Source organism: Rhamphochromis longiceps, linkage group LG12 (genome assembly GCF_057381845.1).
Source record: "Rhamphochromis longiceps isolate RC_006_pf linkage group LG12, R_longiceps_female_GT1.1, whole genome shotgun sequence".
NCBI lineage: Eukaryota > Metazoa > Chordata > Actinopteri > Cichliformes > Cichlidae > Rhamphochromis > Rhamphochromis longiceps.
Genome location: NC_140568.1, coordinates 23,730,373 through 23,747,955, shown reverse-complemented (window position 1 = coordinate 23,747,955; position 17,583 = coordinate 23,730,373). Strand labels below are relative to the sequence as shown.

The window sequence follows — 17,583 nt, the reverse complement described above, 5'->3', positions numbered from 1 at the left end:
TAAAATGGAGACCTTAGCTTTTCTAGTGCTTTTACTATTAGCAACTGATACAGAAGAGATAAAAATCACCTAATCACTTTTCTCAATTAAAGAATACTATGCAGAATTTCAAGTCATTTGGCTTGTAGTATTTGAGAATGGTAAGAAAAGAGCACAGATAAGATTATTGCAAGGCAGAATTGGCTTAGATTAACTTTCTCAGTATTGTTATTATTCTGCGACTCTCTCCCCAAGTGCTGCTAATCAGTTTCATGTCTTTTTTTGTCTGTTTGTGTTGTTTTGTTTTTTTGTTTTTTTAAAGGACTTGTGTGAAAACAATCATCAATCTCAACAATCAGTCAAACTATAAATAAAAAAAGATCTGAACCCCACGTGCATTGTCTCATTCGCTAGACTAATCCTCAAAAAGAGGAACATTTTGACGAGCTAATTTGTTTTGCCGCCGACTTAATTTGATTTACTTATTAATCACTAACCTGCTCTTACACTGTAAGGGTTGAAGTCATACGTCTACCTCGCTTTGCTGAGCTGTAGGCAAACTGATCAGCAAACACAGCTCTATGTAAGGTCACAACTGTGTGGGATATTGTTGAAAAGAACATAGCGTGCGACCATGAAACTTAAAACGGCATTCACAGCGCTGGAGTGAAAAGGATCAACACATAAACCTTGTCCTTGCACGTGGCTTTGAATTCGACACATTTAGCGGCATCGTCCCATGCACTGCACAGAAAGCGCTTTGGAAATGATTTGTTCATGTTCTACAGTTGCATTAGAAAGGTGGGTGCTGAAAGGTGTTCTCAAGGTGTTGTTTTTTTATTTTTTATTTGTGATACTTTATTTATCATTATACTTCTGATTAGATGAGATGAAGCCTACCTGTACACCAGCAGAGAGAGTAACTTCTTTTTCTTCACACTCTTGAATGTTGGTCATCTTTTTTTACCAAAAAAACTGAAGGGTGTGAGCCAGTCAGTGACGACAGTTACTTCAAACTTGTGATAAGTTTATACCTGACCTCTCCTAAGTTTAAGACTCTGTCATGTCCAAGTCTGGACATGACAGAGTCCCAGAGTTTACCTTTTAGAGACATTTTTTTGTACCGTACCTCCTTTGCGATGAAAGGAGTACATGTACATGCCTTCGGATTAACTGTTAGTTAGAGTTAGTGGGAAAAAGAGAGCTACCGAGACAGCCCCTCACATCTCTGTTCCCTTCAAGAGGCTAATGCCTTATTTATAACACTGCACCCCCCCAGGTGCACACCTCAGGTCCCTGCACAGCCCCTTCTCTTCCCCACAGGTATACTCTGTGCCTGTGCCTCGTACTGTGCTACCTAGCGCACCTTCACATGCCTTTCCTTTCAACATCCCACTCCTGCGGCTGCATGAGAGGAAGAAGTTGGGGAGAGAGATACAAAGACTCTGCGTGACGCACATACAATCTGCAGACTGAAGCGGTTTCACAGCCATGGTCTCCGATGTCTCGCTGCAGTTCTCTCGTGTGTTGGAGAAAAAGAACTGAATCCCCTATCCTCCAGCCCTGCTCACTCCCGCCGAGCCGAAGAAACACCACAGAGGAGACAGAGAGAGCGAGAGATGGAGAAAAAGAAAATGTGGAGGAACACTAAAGAGATGGTGAAGTAGAATCGGAGGGGAGGTGAATGGAGAAGACAAAGAAGTGGTAGGGGGGTGTGAGGGAAAAAAAGGGAGATTGAAGAAAGCATGATAAAGAGGGGAAGAAATCGAGTCTCGCTCTTTTTAAACTTGGAGATTCTCAATCCCTTCTTCTCACTCCAACCTGCATTTCTGGGTCACTAGAGACATTTAAACTGCACTTATAATTAACAGCTATTTTTAAACAGGGAGGGAGAAGTGGAGCGGTGGCGAGGTACAAAAGCATTAAAATTGCCCCAGATTCGCTATTGAATAGGACACATCAAGGCAATATGCTGGCAGATCAAAGTGAGCGAGGAGAAAGGAGACAGGGCCGATCAGTGGGGATAAATTGTTCCCTTTATAATGGCATAAGAATAGACCTCTTTGCAGCTGAAACAATTTAATAACTGCATTCATTACCTCTGTCCAGCTTGTCTGTCTGCTGCACAATGTGTAACCGCTTTACTACCTCTCTTTGTCTCTAGTTCCCTCTTCCCCTTTGTTTTACGAACTTATCACTTCATTCCTTTCTTTTCTTTACACTCTTTACACATCCTACACCAAGTCCAGCATCCACTGCAACCTTTCCTCTAGCCCCTAAAACCATCGTCTTCTCCTAAATGTTCCAGCAGTAGCTACGGCGGCAGAGTTTCCACTGAGCCCATGTGCTGCAGGCCCCACAATGAAGATGTGCAATGTCTGACACTCTTGGAATGAGAGCCCTAATAGAAGAGGAAGCGGTTATCACAGGGCTCCCCCAGGACCAGCCTCTGTGTGCCTGACGCTAATTATGGCGCATGCAAATGAATGTGCAGCATTAAAATCAGGAGGAGCCTGCCTGCCTGACTCTGTGTGTAGAGGGGTTGTGTGTCAGTGTGTGCGTTTAGCCGTGTACGAGTGTGTAACCGGTATCATGTTTGTGTGTGTCTGTGTGCATGAGCGCGTGTGTGTGTGTGCGCGTGTAAGTTCACAGACCATTTGCTCACAAATAAGCTCCCATATTCTTACATATGCACACTTTAGGTGCTTGCGCTTGTTTGGATACATATAGGTGTGAGCACAGTTGCATGTAAGCGCGTAGTAGGAACGAACAGTTAGGCCAATATCCCTTTTACCTTTTCACACCTCCAAAGGTGCAGATGCTTAGACCCATTTGTTCTTTATTGTTTTATTCAGCAGTATAGACTCAAGGCATAGGCCATGCATCAAGGATTAGGATGAAGAAACAGGTAATAACACAACATCTCTGTCTCATTCTTTCTGTTTCCCTTTCTCTCGCTTTCTCATGCAAAGATGTGAATCCTGGCACAGAGGATCTCACAGGAGGATTCCTATAAATACATCTCCCTCACATTCACCAGCAACCTCTCCAAGAGGGCGTCTTTATTAAAACCATTTTGTCTTCCCTGTGTGCCCTTTGTATGCTAGTGTGTGCATGTATGTTTGTGTGCGCACACATACTTTTAGTATATGTATACCTGCATAGGTTTATGAGTGCATTACTGCATGTGAACGCTGTGAAAGTTTATGTACTTTTACTTGAATTTATTATTTGAGAATGTTTTTATAAGTGGCATCTTCATGTGACAGCCTAGGTCTGTTTTCCCATTGTTTGTTTCCGTGTGACTGTGTGCACTTTTGTGTGCGTTTATGTCTGTGCGCACGTGTGTGGTATATATGTTGGCCATCTTATCTCCCCATTAGCCTCTTGTGCCCTGACCAGTATTCCCTCTCTCCCCTTCCTGCTTTCTCTAATGGGTAATTTAGCCATGCTCGCCTGACATCTAGCCTATTCCTTGTTTAGTTGCCATGGCTACGCAGGCCTATGGATTGCTCCCTTGCTCCCCTGGCCTTGCTGTGGATGCTATAGATGTCTCAACTATTAGAGGGCAGAGCTGCTAAGCACAGAGCGCACACTTAGTCTCTCATATATTCGGTGTAGAGTGTGCAAATTAAAAATTGAGCACTTTGTCTTGAATATAGATTCGTCTCTTCACAGAGCAAAATCTCGGACTCCAGTAAGTAAAGTCATCGGCTGGTGAAGCCAGTGGTTTTGCTGTTTGTTTAACAACATTTTTAAGGCATTTTAAAGGCTACATTTATGTGTTTTGTGTGTTTGTGCATGTGTGCACGTGTTTCTTTTAACACTGTCACTGTTAAAGCCGAGTGCACAATAAGTGATGCCTGTGAATAGCATGCTTTATACTTCAGCATGCCTTCCAAGGTCAACCACATTGTACCGAACCGAGCGTAATTCATCTGCAATATGATGAGAGAATGCTAAAAACTTGAGTGGTCTCTTTTTCTTTTTATTCGGTTTCATGTAAGGTAATGTCTGGTATTATAGTGAGCACTTTACTATATTTTTACATTGAACTGCTATGACAAATCTGATTAGGGGCAACAACCTGCTGACAGATATGACCCTTTGGCACTTCTCAAGAAATAACTTAAATTCTCAACCCAGACAACTGCAGAAGTCACACAACAGCAGAGTGGAAGCATAAATGCATGTTTGTGTTCACTTTGTGCATTTTTATACTTTTGGGTGGTATTGATTTTTTTTCTCGTTTTTTCATTGTTAAGTGTATAACTTGCAACACATTTGAAAAACTGATGCTCTTTCCTCACAAGAAACTTCATTTTCTGCCATCAGTTTTGTGAGGTCACTGTTGTAGTTGCAGTGACATACAGCAGATTTGCTTTGTGTAAAACTTACACATAAGTATCACATGGAAGAATGAGAGTTGCATTTGAGTGAGAAAAAAAAATCCAGATTTAATCCTCATGTATTTTGCAGGACTTGCAAGTAGTAAGGGTGGGGTGGGGGGATGGGGGGTTACAGCAAGGGGCTCAGGGTCAAAACAAACATCTATGCTTGAAGTTTTTATGCTTTTGCAGAAGATCTCGTTTTTGAAGTTTTCACTACTGAGAGCTAAGAAGAGAAGGAGAGGCAAACAGGCGTAGAGAGAGTTAGGATAGGGAGAGCAGCGAGGGAAGGAGAACAAGTTAAAGAAGTGCGAAGCCCTTGAGTTGAAACTGTGCCTGCCTGGGCCTACAGAGAGCAGATGACAGTAGCTTTGGTTTCTTTTGCGGAGCTCACAGTACTTTTGCCTTACATAACCCCTCCCATTGTGCTTTTTCAATTATTTGGGGAGAAATCTTAAGTATGCATTTAAAAATGTAATGCTTTCATGTATTCCAAAGCAGGGGAAGAAGAGGGGGCGCATCACAGATCACGCAGAAAGGAGACGGCACTGACAAGTTTTCAGAATATCGACAATTATAATATTCTATAAGGTATATCAGCGGAGTTTAACATTGTGCGGGAGTGTTTTGGGAAAGAGAGAGGGAAGATAGGCACTCGGAGCAGATGCAAGCAGTGCAAACTCAGACATTCTTATTTCCTACCCTTCCCCCAACCCATATTCCCCCTAAGGTGCCCCTTTACTCCCCTTCTCCCCTCCTTCTGCTTCTCTGAGAGGTTAAAGCGCACCTTCCCACTAAAGGGCTCTGGGGTCATGCATCTGCATGTGAAATGTGAACCCGCTGACATTCCAGGGCAGCCCTAAGCCGTGCAGTCCTTTTGTTCACCAGGGTGCCAGTGTCAGGCCTAACAAGCTGAACGAAGGTCTATGTGAGCGCAAAAGGGAAGATGGGGAGAGAGGTCGGTGTGTTGTCGATGCACTCTCCAACTGTGCCAAAAACAACAGGAAAGTTATGGTTGTTGAAATGGTAGGATAAATTCTTTAATACCAGGCAACCTCCTAAAACACTGTTACCACGAGCTGGAAGTAACTGCAGAGGATATTTCTTTGGCTATGTTAAAATTGTGTTTCCTTGAAACTGACACTGGTTTAAGACAAGTGTTGGTATCAGAATTGATTGTATTCAGATAAGGTATTCAACAAGTGTAGTAAACTTAGAATCTGGAATACTGAACCTGGTATGTTTAACCTAACAGAAGGCTTTCAGGCAGACCGTGGACATGCACACTCTTTTAAATCATCCAGCACACAGAGGTGCAGGGCTGCAGTCCTTTCAGTGTCTGAATTGAGTTCTGAGGCACAAAGGGCAGCTATTCACCAGGCAGTGATGGACTTCACACTAGCCTTTATGTCCTCAGTGGCAGGCAGAGAGAGAGAGAGTGGAGGGGGGTTGGAAAGAAAAAAGTTTTGAGGAATATGTGCAATACAAAACAGAGAGATTGTTTGGAGGGCAGGAGCATGGATTGTGTAACATTTTATTAGAATATATTAATACATTTGATCAGCGTGAGCACAAGATTTCTGTGAGATATTTGTATTGTTCCCAGAAGTAGTGTCCTTTTAGATCTGTTGTAGTATTTTAGAGAAAGGCTCAGAGAACATGGTGCAGCCTCAACAGGTGTCAGCAGGTGCTAAAGCAGCATTACGGTTGTTTTTACATTAAAAGAATCTAAAAGAATTACATACAAATGCATGCACTATTTAGAAATAATATCTGTTTTGTTTCTTTGAAAAGAAAAAAATTATCTCTGAGTTTTAAGAAACTCATGCCAAACCAGAGCAAGGTCCTGTGTAGAAATCTTATCATATGCTCTAAGTGTCTTGATATTTCTACCAGTTTAATTGGGACTGTATCTGTCAGAAAATTCGTAGTGTGTCTCATTCGATATGAAGACTGAGCACAGAGTGTGAACCTGTGACCATCGTGATTCTGATTTATTTGACCTCATGTCTAATCTGTGATGTATCCATCCATCCATTTTCTTACGCTTAACCAATTCAGGGTCACGGGGGTATAACTGGAGCTTATGCCTGCTGTCATGGGGCTAATAGCAGGACACGCCCTGGACAGGTCACCAGTCTATTGCAGGGCTAACACAGAGAGACAGACAACCATTTGTGCTCGCATTCACACTTTTTGCAGTTTAAAATTGACAGTTTTCGAACTGTTGGAGGAACCCACACATTTGTAGGATCCTTGTTCTTTGAAATCTCTGAAAGACCTATGTGCCCTGTTGTGTACGCCTAAATGTTGGTGTGTGTGTGTGTGTGTGTGTGTGTGTGTGTGTGTGTGTGTGTGTGTGTGTGTGTGTGTGTGTGTGTGTGTGTGTGTGTGTGTGTGTGTAATTTCCCACTTACACTATAAATGCTAAAAAGTTCATAAAAAATATTCACAAATGATGCTGTGCAAACATGCATGTTGTTTATCATTATCATATTATTATTATTGTGATTATTATTATTATTTTTTTATTATTATTATACACTTTCACTAAGTCTAACATATTGTAATTGGCCTTACACTCCCATCCTGCATTCCTTCCCCTGGGGAACCCAGTCCAGAGTGAGTGATTCAGTTAACATTACTACATTAGAGCTGTCCATCCATCCGGTCTGCTTTTCCAAACACATTCATCCCAGTCCTAGTTAAAACACTGGGGGATCTCCAACACTCCACCTTTATATACCCCCACCCCCAAAGTCTTTTATGATGTCCATAAAATGGAAGAGTGCAGCTTTACTTGAACTAATAATATCTGAGCTTACAGGGCTGTGATTGATGATCTTTAAAGCCAGCCCGATCGGTCTCATCTTTCTTCAGATTTTTATCACTGACTTGTTTGCAGTCATGTGCAATCACAAGCACCGGGAGAGGTAACAAGTGCTTGATGTATGATACTTGAGCCACTTTTGTCAGCTGCGCATTTCCCTTCTCTCCCTTCGTTTTTTTTTCTTTTATCTTTTTCTTTTCTATTTTAACCTCAGTTTTCTATATTTGTTGCCTCGCTTGAGTTGTGGACTGTTTGGTTTACTCTGTTCTCTCTTCCTCACGCTGTCTTTCTCTCTCTCACTTGTTTTTTTTTTCAGATGGTGGGAATGTCTTCTCCTGGGGGATGGGGCAAGAGGTAAGCCAAACATTTTTCCACTTTTGGTCCTGTTGGGATTGGCAGACTTAGAACTGGACTCCACGCTTTTTTGTTCATGTCATGTTCTCTTTGTGTCATTTTAACTTTGTCCTGTTTTGAGATAATTGGAGAAAATTGTAGATTAAAACATTTTTGTCTCCAAGCGCTCCATTTGAGCACTTAATATACTTTATGGTGTGCCAAGAATGCACATCTATTTAAATTCTATAAATCACCTTTATAGGCTCTGCTGTTTGTCCATTTCGACTCCTCTGCTTCACATAGGCAGAACAGGAAATCCTTTTTATGGGACCCTCTGATGTTTATATATGAGCATGCCCCTTCAAATGTGCATAGCCAAAAGTATGTGTATGTGTGTACGTGTGTTAGCTGGCCCCATCCTACTCCTCTTTTAGATAAAAAAAAATCCCACCTGTCACTAAGGATTGTTCTGGCCTTTTATTTAAGATGTTCTTTAAAGAGCTGCATCATTACACAGCCCTCAGACAAAGCCCACAGAGTATAAAACCTAGGCCTACCTCAATCTCTCTCTTCCCATCTCTCACTTGTTCTTTTTCCTCTTGGCTCTGGTGTTTATCTGTGGGGATGTTTGAAACCATGGCCAAAATGCGATCGTGTTTACAATGTGACAGGATGAGGCTTTGCCAGGACAGTGAAACAAACATGTAGGTGAAGGTTAGGGAGGCGGCGCAATAAAAATGTTAGACATCAGCTTTGACGTGTGCCTGGCTTCTGCACTACATTCTTACATTGCAGGATGGCTCCTAGTCTAACTACACTCATTGGGTTTTCATAAGCATTGTAATGCCTTTATAAGTTTAAGTTAGTCTCTGCAAGGACACAATGTTTTTCTTTCCTCCATGATGTTCTTTCTCTCGTCGAGTGTCCTCCCTCACTCATCCTCTACTGCTTCTTTCCCTTCCATTTTTCCCTACTCTTCTTCCATCTCTTCTATCTTCCTCTTCTCTCTTCTGTCTTGGAGCCATTCTGATGATTGATTGTTTCTCTGTGTAGTCTGACAGGATGTAGCACACTCTCGGCCCCTGGGGCCCCCGACAGACTGCACCACCTGATTAAGTCTCCCCCTGTAATCAGCCGCATAGTGCCACACCAAAACCACTCCCGTCAACACATTAAAAAAAATCAGAAAGGTTCCACCTTCTGAGAGATAACACTTTGTTTTTTTGCACAGGAAGAAGTGAAATGAGGGGACATCTTAAACTTTTTTTCTTTAGTAGGCTGATATCTTCTCTCTGGGGCTTAAAGGCTCTTATGTATCAGTAGAAGCAGAAAAAATGAAAAAAACAAAAGGTCTTAAACTTAATAAAGTTCTCTTGCCTTACCAAGGTAAACCCAGACAGCTATAACCCTTTTAAGGGTAGTAATAGTATTACAGATAGAAATCTCATTGTTTTCCTCCTATTGAAACTAAAAGACAGACGGCCTGCTTGGTATCACATGATTGAGGTGAGAAGGAATTTGAATGATGTCAGAGAGCAGGTGCCACAGCCAGAATCAATCTGCTAACAGAATAACGGTGGTAGCAAATAAGCGTCAAGGCAAGTAGAGAGCTAAAATTGATATATCATTCATTTTGTGGAAGAAACCATTGCTTTGACATACACCCCATTCTTTGGATTAAATAAATAACAACCGAACCCAGTGTAACTTATTTCATGACCCTAATGCAGGAAAATACAGAAAATCTACATTTTAAAGCCTTGTGCTGTTTCCTGATATCAATTGTGCAATAGCAGGGTCAACTGACTTAATTCCTTAAGTTCAACAACCTAATCAAGCCTTGTAGGAGTCTTTCTACAGCTTGATGGCTGCCGTCACCTCCAGTGTACACCATCTGGTTCAGGGGTTGCCGTCATGACGGACACCAACCATCCTGCAGCCCCCGTCTCTGTGCAGTGGAGGCACAGAACGTGGTCCACTCTGATTCAGTGTCCCCAAGCTTTCTTGGACTGCTGTTCTGCAGGAGCATTGAAAAGCTCCTCTGCCTGACGAGCACACCCTCATTATGCATTTTGGTACATTAGGGTTGTCCAGCATCCTACTGGACCACCTGATCCAACCTCACCAGGTGGGGAGCAGTTAACAGCTCAGTTCCTCCCTTCGCCCAAGTGTCCAAGACACATGACTATAGTTCTGATGATACAGTTACAAAATCGATCACCTACCTCTGACCTAGGGCTTTCTTGTGCCAAGTGCATTTAGGAAAACCCTTTTGCCCTAACATGGTGTTTGTAATGGATAAACTGTGGTTAACAAGCCCAACAACAAAACGCCCCTCAGGTTTAGATTGAGCAGGCCATTCCTCCCAGTCACAGGCCCCCAGGTCACTGTTATTCCCTACATCCTCTATGGCAGTGTAGTGCTGGGCTGGGCCACCTTCCAGCATCATGCCTAGGAACTCCAAGAAGGTTGAATACTCTGAACTCTCATTCAACACATAAGCGCTAACACCCATTCCCCAACCTTAATGGTGTAGGGAAACAACCCTCTTAACGTGCAGGCACCAAACGAGAGGAGATGAGAATGAGATGAGTTGCAAATTACAGAACATTATTACCAATGATTTTAAAAACTTTAAAAATCCTTTAAAGAATTGTTTTTAATTGGGCAAAATTGAGAATTACAACAGAAAAGTAATGTATAGCTCCAGATCAGTGTGGCTATTTAGCCTGTCTACTGCAATCCTTTATATATTGTAATGAGGGTGACTCATCCAACATAGTAAATAATAAACAAGCCATCCTTATGGTGGTAGAAGCCCTGGGCCTTGTTCCAACACAGTTCAGGCCTCATCGAACCTTGGGCCTATTCCAAATTGATGCTAATACAGTTTGGGATTCAGCTGTAAACTGAACCTTTTTCATTCTATAGATCTGCAGGTCCTTCCCTGCACGGAAGTGTGTGAAAGTGGAGGAGTTTGTTTGTGCATTAGTGTGTGTTCATGCATGCTTGTGTAGTGTGCGTTTATGTATTCTCATTCCCTCAAATGTATGTGTACATAGTGTAAGCATCTTTGCCTGTGGGTGTGTTTGGTATTTTCACCATGCTCACATTTATATCTGTCTATGTTTTTCTTTTCCCTTCCTGCTAATGCCATCAGTACACACATTGTGACTGATGATAGTCGTTGCCACACTCTGATGCTCTACTGCTTAATGTCCTTTTTGTTTATTAATTAACTGCAGGACATACAGGCTGAGAGACACCTATTGATTCTACTGCTGCATTAATTGATTTTGTGCTTCACTAGTCATATTGTTGCTGCAAGATCATTACGAGGCCTCTGTGTTGTCTTTGTGGTGGCGCATTATGTGTTGACATACTGTGTTGTTTTTAGTTTTGTGGGTAAAGTGTTGACTGTGGTTGTCATTTTGAATGGATATGTCTTTATTTTTCTTGTATGATAGAGAATTCAGAACAAGTGGGTGCTGCAATACCCTGACAACCAAAGCCCAAGAATGCACAAATGTCACAAAAATAGTTGTACATTTTATGCATTTTTGCAGTCACAATTAAAAACGTCTTTTGATTGCTTTTGCCATTAGCAAATTACCTGTGTTTTGCATGAAGACAATGACAAGTCTACAAACACTCATCAAGTGCTCACTAAGTGGTTGTGAAACCGTGTGAGTCCCATGCAAACCATTAATGGAGACAGTTGGTTATCTAAAACTAAATTCAAAGTTGCACCATTGAAACATGTTGGTTTCAGCAGGAAATGCTTTTACTGTGTAACTTTTTTGAGTTACACTTTCACTTAGAGGTTAATTAATGAGTGTTTGCAGATGAGACGGCATCTTCCATGTAAACTGTGGGTAACTAAAGCAATTTGCTAGTGATCAAAGCAATCACAAGGTTTTCTTTTTTTTTAGTGCATCATTCCTCTTGCAGAAGACACATTTTTGCCATAGGTAGCAGAGGTTGCCAGAGGGTCACCAACTGGTCTATAGGCCAGTGTGGCTAACTTCTTTTCTTTCATGCCATATGTCCTGTACCTAATTTGTTCTACAATGTCTTTGTACTTATTAAGTGAAAAACACAGGGAAACAAGTCCTGCAGCATGTTCTCCAGTTGTAGCTACATAAATTCTAAAGCAGCAATCTGAGCTGAATTCTCTGATAAACATAAGAAACACAATAGCATGTGCTCTAATTACTGTGAAAGGAATTGAATTTGTTCATTAAACCGATAACTCAAATGAAGTATAAATTAAATCTTGTGATTTTGTCAGCTTCATATACATGCATGTTTGCAATAAACACAATAAACCTGGATTGTACTGTAGAAAGTTGGCTGACATCTAAAATGAGGTGAGAGTGTTCTCCGATATAGAGCAGTGTTATTCTATTATTGAAACAAACACATTGTAGTGTTTGTGTGTATCTGACTGCCAAAGGTTCCCTAGTGAGTCTGACCGGGGGGTTACAGTGTAACCAAAGCATCTGTCTCCTGCTCACCATCCAGATCAGCCAGTTCAGCTTGACTGGGCCCAGTTGTCTTGGTTTCATACTGACGACTGTCTGGGAAAGGTCTGTCTGGGGTTCAAGTACATTAAAGTCATCCGTTCCCCTCCCACTGCGCCCCAACACAGATGGCTCCAGATGCAGCTGGCACAGCATGGAGCAGCACCTGACAGTGCTCATTCACTCAGACACACAAAAATACACTTAAACAAGTACAAACACATGCAGACGCACAAACAGGTACGGACACATGTGTTCACTTAGTGCACCTAAATGCAAGTAAGCTTTCACAGGCACACTCTGATGGAAGCACAATGACATTCACACCTTAAATACTTAGATGCACACACTCACAGCAGGAACATATGCTGCCACGCATCTACAAATCCTCACAGTAGCGCGCATATGAATAACCAATTAAAGACTCCGATTACTGCATGGCGCACACATAGACTCAAAAGTAACCCATACATATTGTGCTCACTTTCAAACATATGCCAGGGCATGCCGATGTGCACAGTGCAGAAAGCCTTTATCTCTGCAGGAGCGGAGAGGAGCAGGGCAACTGACAGGAGTCAAACTGAACACCCTCACAATGTGTAACAAACAGAAAGATGTAAATTAGGAACAAAGCCTTCTTTTGTACTGTGGGAGATGCTATGGCTATTAAGGCTCTGTGCTGGATAGGGGTGGTAAATGAAACATAAAAAGAAGTAGACTTATGAATGATGAAAAAAATGCTGTGTGCTTTTTTTTAAATAGTGCTTCCTCCTTAGAGACAGCGATTTGAACCAAGATGAATTGCCTGTTGCCCATCTCATTTATGCAGTACACAGCAGATATTATAACAGTGCTTTACAGGAATGCGCTCATGACACTCAGCAGGTGATCTACAAGTCCTCTTTGACAAATATAACAACCATCTTTTCATTTTTGCAATGGCAGGGCAGCATGATTTAACAGATGAAAGATAGACTTACTGCTGCCTGCAAAATGGTAAAATTATAGGAATAGTTAAATAGTGACACATCCTATCTGTAAGCAGTGAAATGGCTTTTGTTTTAATGTTTATTCTACTTCTGTAACTTACACTGTATCGCTATTTTACTTGCAGGGACAGCTTGGACTCGGAGAGGACAGACTGCACGTATCGACTCCTAGCCTTCTCAACTCTTCACAGCTTTCTGAGGTCTCGCAGATACGAGCTGGGGACAGCTACAGTGCAGCTGTCACAGGTGAGCCAGACATCCAAAATGCAATAGAAGACCACTGTTTGATCCTATCTTTCCTGCGGCTGTATTATTTTGGCCTGAAAGCATTAAGTCCAATTAAATAACATTACTTAACTAAAACCCTCAATGTCTAATTGTCACTGCAAATATCTCTCATTGTGATTAAAAAGTCCTAAAAGTTGTATTCACTCTACGTAATATATAAAAACCACTTATTAACTTGAAACCCTTATTTTCCCAGTAGTACCCCTCACTGTGGCTTTGAGCCATGCAAATTTTTCATCTACATTATTTCGTTGAGTTTTAATTAACACAACAAGGATTCAGTGTCCTCAAATGACATCACTCGGAGCACAAATTCAACCTCATTAGCTCTCAATATCTCTTAAGCCAAATGAAACTGCACAGCACTGCACCCAGTTTCAGCTTCTTCCGTTAGGTGATATACAAAATGAATTGATTTGTTATTCAAGTAGTTATCCCTAAACTACCCCACTCAGATCTCAGACTGCCGCCATAGCAACTGAGAGATAAGGAGGCACACCAAGCAAATGTCATCTTTCCCTCTGGCCTGGTCGTCTTTACTGTAATTCCTGAAAAGCTGAAACTCTTTGCTAAGTTTGAAAACAGGTAGCGCTAGATCATTTCTTAACTCATCTCTTATTCGTTATTTTCTCACGTGCCGCTGCTGGGAACCATGTGCTCGCTTTTACATTTACACCACTGCAAAGTGTCAGGCAACTGCTTCTTCTTCAGCAGGAATTAAAGCGGTTACATGGCCAACGTAACATCTTCTGCATAAAGAGAAAAGGCAGTGTAATTGTTTCAAGTGAAAGGCACATTTACATGCTACTGCTATGCTGCAACATTCAGAGAAAAGAATTGCCTATTGTTGAACGGAGACGTTTGCTGGCACTGCGTGCACGGTTTCACTAGAAATGCCACCGGATCATTAAATGAGCTGCACTCACCATATATTAAGTTTGTTCCATTTGAATTCTTGGCTCTCTGAAGACCATTTGGCACATGAGGCCATACCTGCCTGTGGTACAGTTATGTCTTTAAGTGATCTATAAAATGTTATTATTTAAAACAAGTGCTTTATGGATTGCTTACGAGACATGCTTAGCACATGATTGATCTGACCTTTCACAGACTGTCGTTCGTACGGAAAACATCAGCCTTAACCTTTTTTAGCCGGATTACTCTGCCAGAGTCTCGGTAAACGTGTCTGCGTGTTTGTATTTTGTGTGTATGTACATGTATGTGTTAGTGCTGCATCTGTTGTAAAATGCCATCCAGAAATGCCTGTCTCATATGCTTTTATAAGGTTTGCTTCACTGAGATGAAAATAATACATTACTGATTGATTGATTGATTGATCAATCATGTCTGAAAGGGTATCTGCGTCTGCATGTGTGTGCGTGCGAGCGTGTGTGTGTGTGCGTGCATGCCTGTGTGCGTGTGTGCCAAGGCTATGTACAGCTTGATGCAGAATAGAGATTGATGGAGGCTTGCCGTGAGGAGGATACTCAGTTATCTCCTTGTAATTAAAATCCACCTCATAAAGATTATTGACTCCCCCACCACACAAACCAGCAGGCTCCCTCGCTTGGCAGGGTTTGCAAAGCGCTTCTTAAAAAATGAAAAATAGCATATTAAGCAGCACATATTTCCCATTTATGCGGAACATTTAGATGTGGTTAAGTTATCGTAATGTGCAATAAAACCTGGATGTGAAATTTGTAATCCACTTTGGAAAATTGCTTACTATATTGCTTTAACATCCCCTGAAAGAGCTTTTGAGATGTGTGTGCCAGGTTTATTGTACGCCATAATTTAAAAGTCCTCAATGCAGGCAGTAAATATAAATTTATTAGTGGTGGGTTTAAAAAGCCAGACTGAGTTAGTATGAGTGGATGCTGGAGTGTTTGCAGTAGGTGAGCACATATTATGTATATGTTTTTTTTCAATAGGTGCCAACTGAGAATGTGTTCTCTCCATTCAGTGGTGAGGGAAGAAAGTTGATCTCATGTGCACGTGTGCGTGTGGTAAAAATGTGATCAGGGACTGATGTTTAGGAGCAGCTAATACACTAGTTAGAATGAGAAACAAAAAGTCTGTAAGGTCATTTCATTTTTCATATTTTATTTCCCTTGTGGCACCGTGAAATTGCATGTGTTCTGGTCTATCTTCAGAACTTTTGCCTCTTTTTTGCTCTCTTTAGCAGGTGGAGATCTGCTTCTCTGGGGTCAGATCCCCTGTGTTTCCCGGGTCACATATCATGCAGGCCCCAAAGGGCTCTCGACCCCCCAGCCTTTTCCACTAGCTGGCCGAAAGGTGCGTTTGTGCCTCAAGGTTTTCAGAGAAATGATTTTTATCTGGATATTTGTAAGTTCTTAAAAGGTAAGTCCACACTGCATTGCTTTCCATTGATTTAGAAGTTACACTTCCTGCAGGCTTACATTATGACCTCATCTTGCACAAAGAGCTGTAGATCAGTGCTATATTAAGTATGAAAATATGTAGCAAAGGTCTTAGGCATCTTTGTGAGTCTCATTTCTCACTGTCTTATCCTTTTATACAAATTTACAACATCAGGTAATTTTTGGGGAAAAACGTCAAAGCTAAGCTATGTCTTTGGAATTTTCGCACTACTTTAAAATTTAAAAACATTTGATTTTTTTTCGCAGGTGATCAGTGTTGCCTGTGGTGCATGGCACATCATGGCTCTCACCACAAGTGAGTAACCCGTCATCATTCCCAAAGATTCATGTCTCTCCGTTTAATTGATCTTGGGGCAGTTAGACTGCGTCACTAAAGATAAACCAGTCAACCTCAGGTATTTCCTCTCCGCACTGGTTTCCTCATCCTTTTCTCCAAATGATGTCTTGTTCTTCCTCAAAGCCCCTCCTCACTCACTTTCTCACTCATCGAACCATAATTCACTTCAGAGGGAAGCATCATTAATGCACAGTAGGACCCAGCAGCTTGATGTGTGCTAATTATATTGTGTGTTTTACACGCTGAATGACTTTTGCTTAGTCAGTGATGAGCTCAGTCTCTGGTAATTGTTTTTTGGATTTGATGAGTTTATAAAAGCCTGTCTGTGAGTGCGTATCTGGGCATGTTGCTCGTGTGCTTGTCCGTTCATGTATGTGTTAGTAAACATGTGGATGGCGAGACTTTACTCATAGAAATCCACATTTATGTGTGCCTGTGCTTGAGCAGTCTTGTATTAAGGCCATGTGCCTAGATGCACAGCCTACTCTGTTTTTTACACATAGCCAGAAAGCCAAGATTATTATTCAGCTCTGCACATTATACGCTTCTGTGAACTTAATAATGATTAGCAAACAGTCAAAACCTCGAGATCGTTCTGACACATTAAAACTACATGCAGTTTTAAACTCTGCCATTCCAGCCTAACACTTTGACATGCGCATTCAACCATGACACTACACTCCATTACTTGCTTGCATTCTTCACAACCAATGTGATCCTTTTTAGTACTGTACATCAGTCGGTGCTATAGCAGCCTTTGGCTAATCACACTGATTGGAGGTGTCCTTTGGCTCACCTGGGGGCTTCCAATCCTATTAGGCCAACAGTCCTGAGCCTAGCGTACCCAGCAGCCGCTCGTGTTTGATCACTGGTGCTTAGAGCCCACACTTGTCCTCTTATGTTGGTGTTAAGGCATGGAGGAGAGGAGCAGCAGGGTGGGGTTTGGAGGGGGTTAAAATGTGATCTCCTTAACTCTCTAGGGGGGCAGAGGGGAGCTCAGTGCCCCACCTCCCTCACTGACACTCCTCTGCGCCTCCAGCTGGAGCTGGTCTTTAAACTTCTGATGTCATATGAAAAGCGGAACACTGCAAAGTTTTTTTTCAGGCAAAAGAGAAAGAGATGGAGGGACCGAAAGAGTGAAAGATTGAAAGAAGCACACTGTGAAGAGACGGTTGACTGTATGTGTCTATCTTTTTGAGAGTGTAAGACGTTTAGAGGTTCACTCAAATTTCTCACATCACTCCCCTCCTCCCCTCTCCTTTCTTAATCTTTCTTTTTCTCCCTCTGCACACCTGAGCTGATTCCACCAGGCCTGTCACCTCTGTCTACCTTCTTCCTAGCTGTACCACATACATTACCTCCCCTCCATCACTTCTTCTCTCTGCCTTCTTTCTGACTGCTATTTTCCTTCACTACATGCCCATCACTGTGTCTCTCTTGTGGCTCTCCCTCTTCTCTCCCCCTGCTGCCCCCCACCCCCCACCGCGACTCTCTTCTTCCCTGGGCCAAGA

The 17,583-nt window shown here is 42.0% G+C and overlaps 1 protein-coding gene across 1 annotated transcript in view; it reads left to right on the top strand.

Moving 5' to 3' along the window:
* LOC146657283 (uncharacterized) overlaps positions 1 to 17,583 on the top strand; it is a 305,561-nt gene that overhangs the window by 280,851 nt on the left and 7,127 nt on the right. The window contains exons 8-11 of the mRNA XM_085425263.1: positions 7,514 to 7,551; positions 13,171 to 13,291; positions 15,516 to 15,628; positions 15,982 to 16,030. Of these exons, the coding sequence (XP_085281389.1) occupies positions 7,514 to 7,551; positions 13,171 to 13,291; positions 15,516 to 15,628; positions 15,982 to 16,030 (321 nt within the window). The remainder of the gene's footprint in view (positions 1 to 7,513; positions 7,552 to 13,170; positions 13,292 to 15,515; positions 15,629 to 15,981; positions 16,031 to 17,583) is intronic.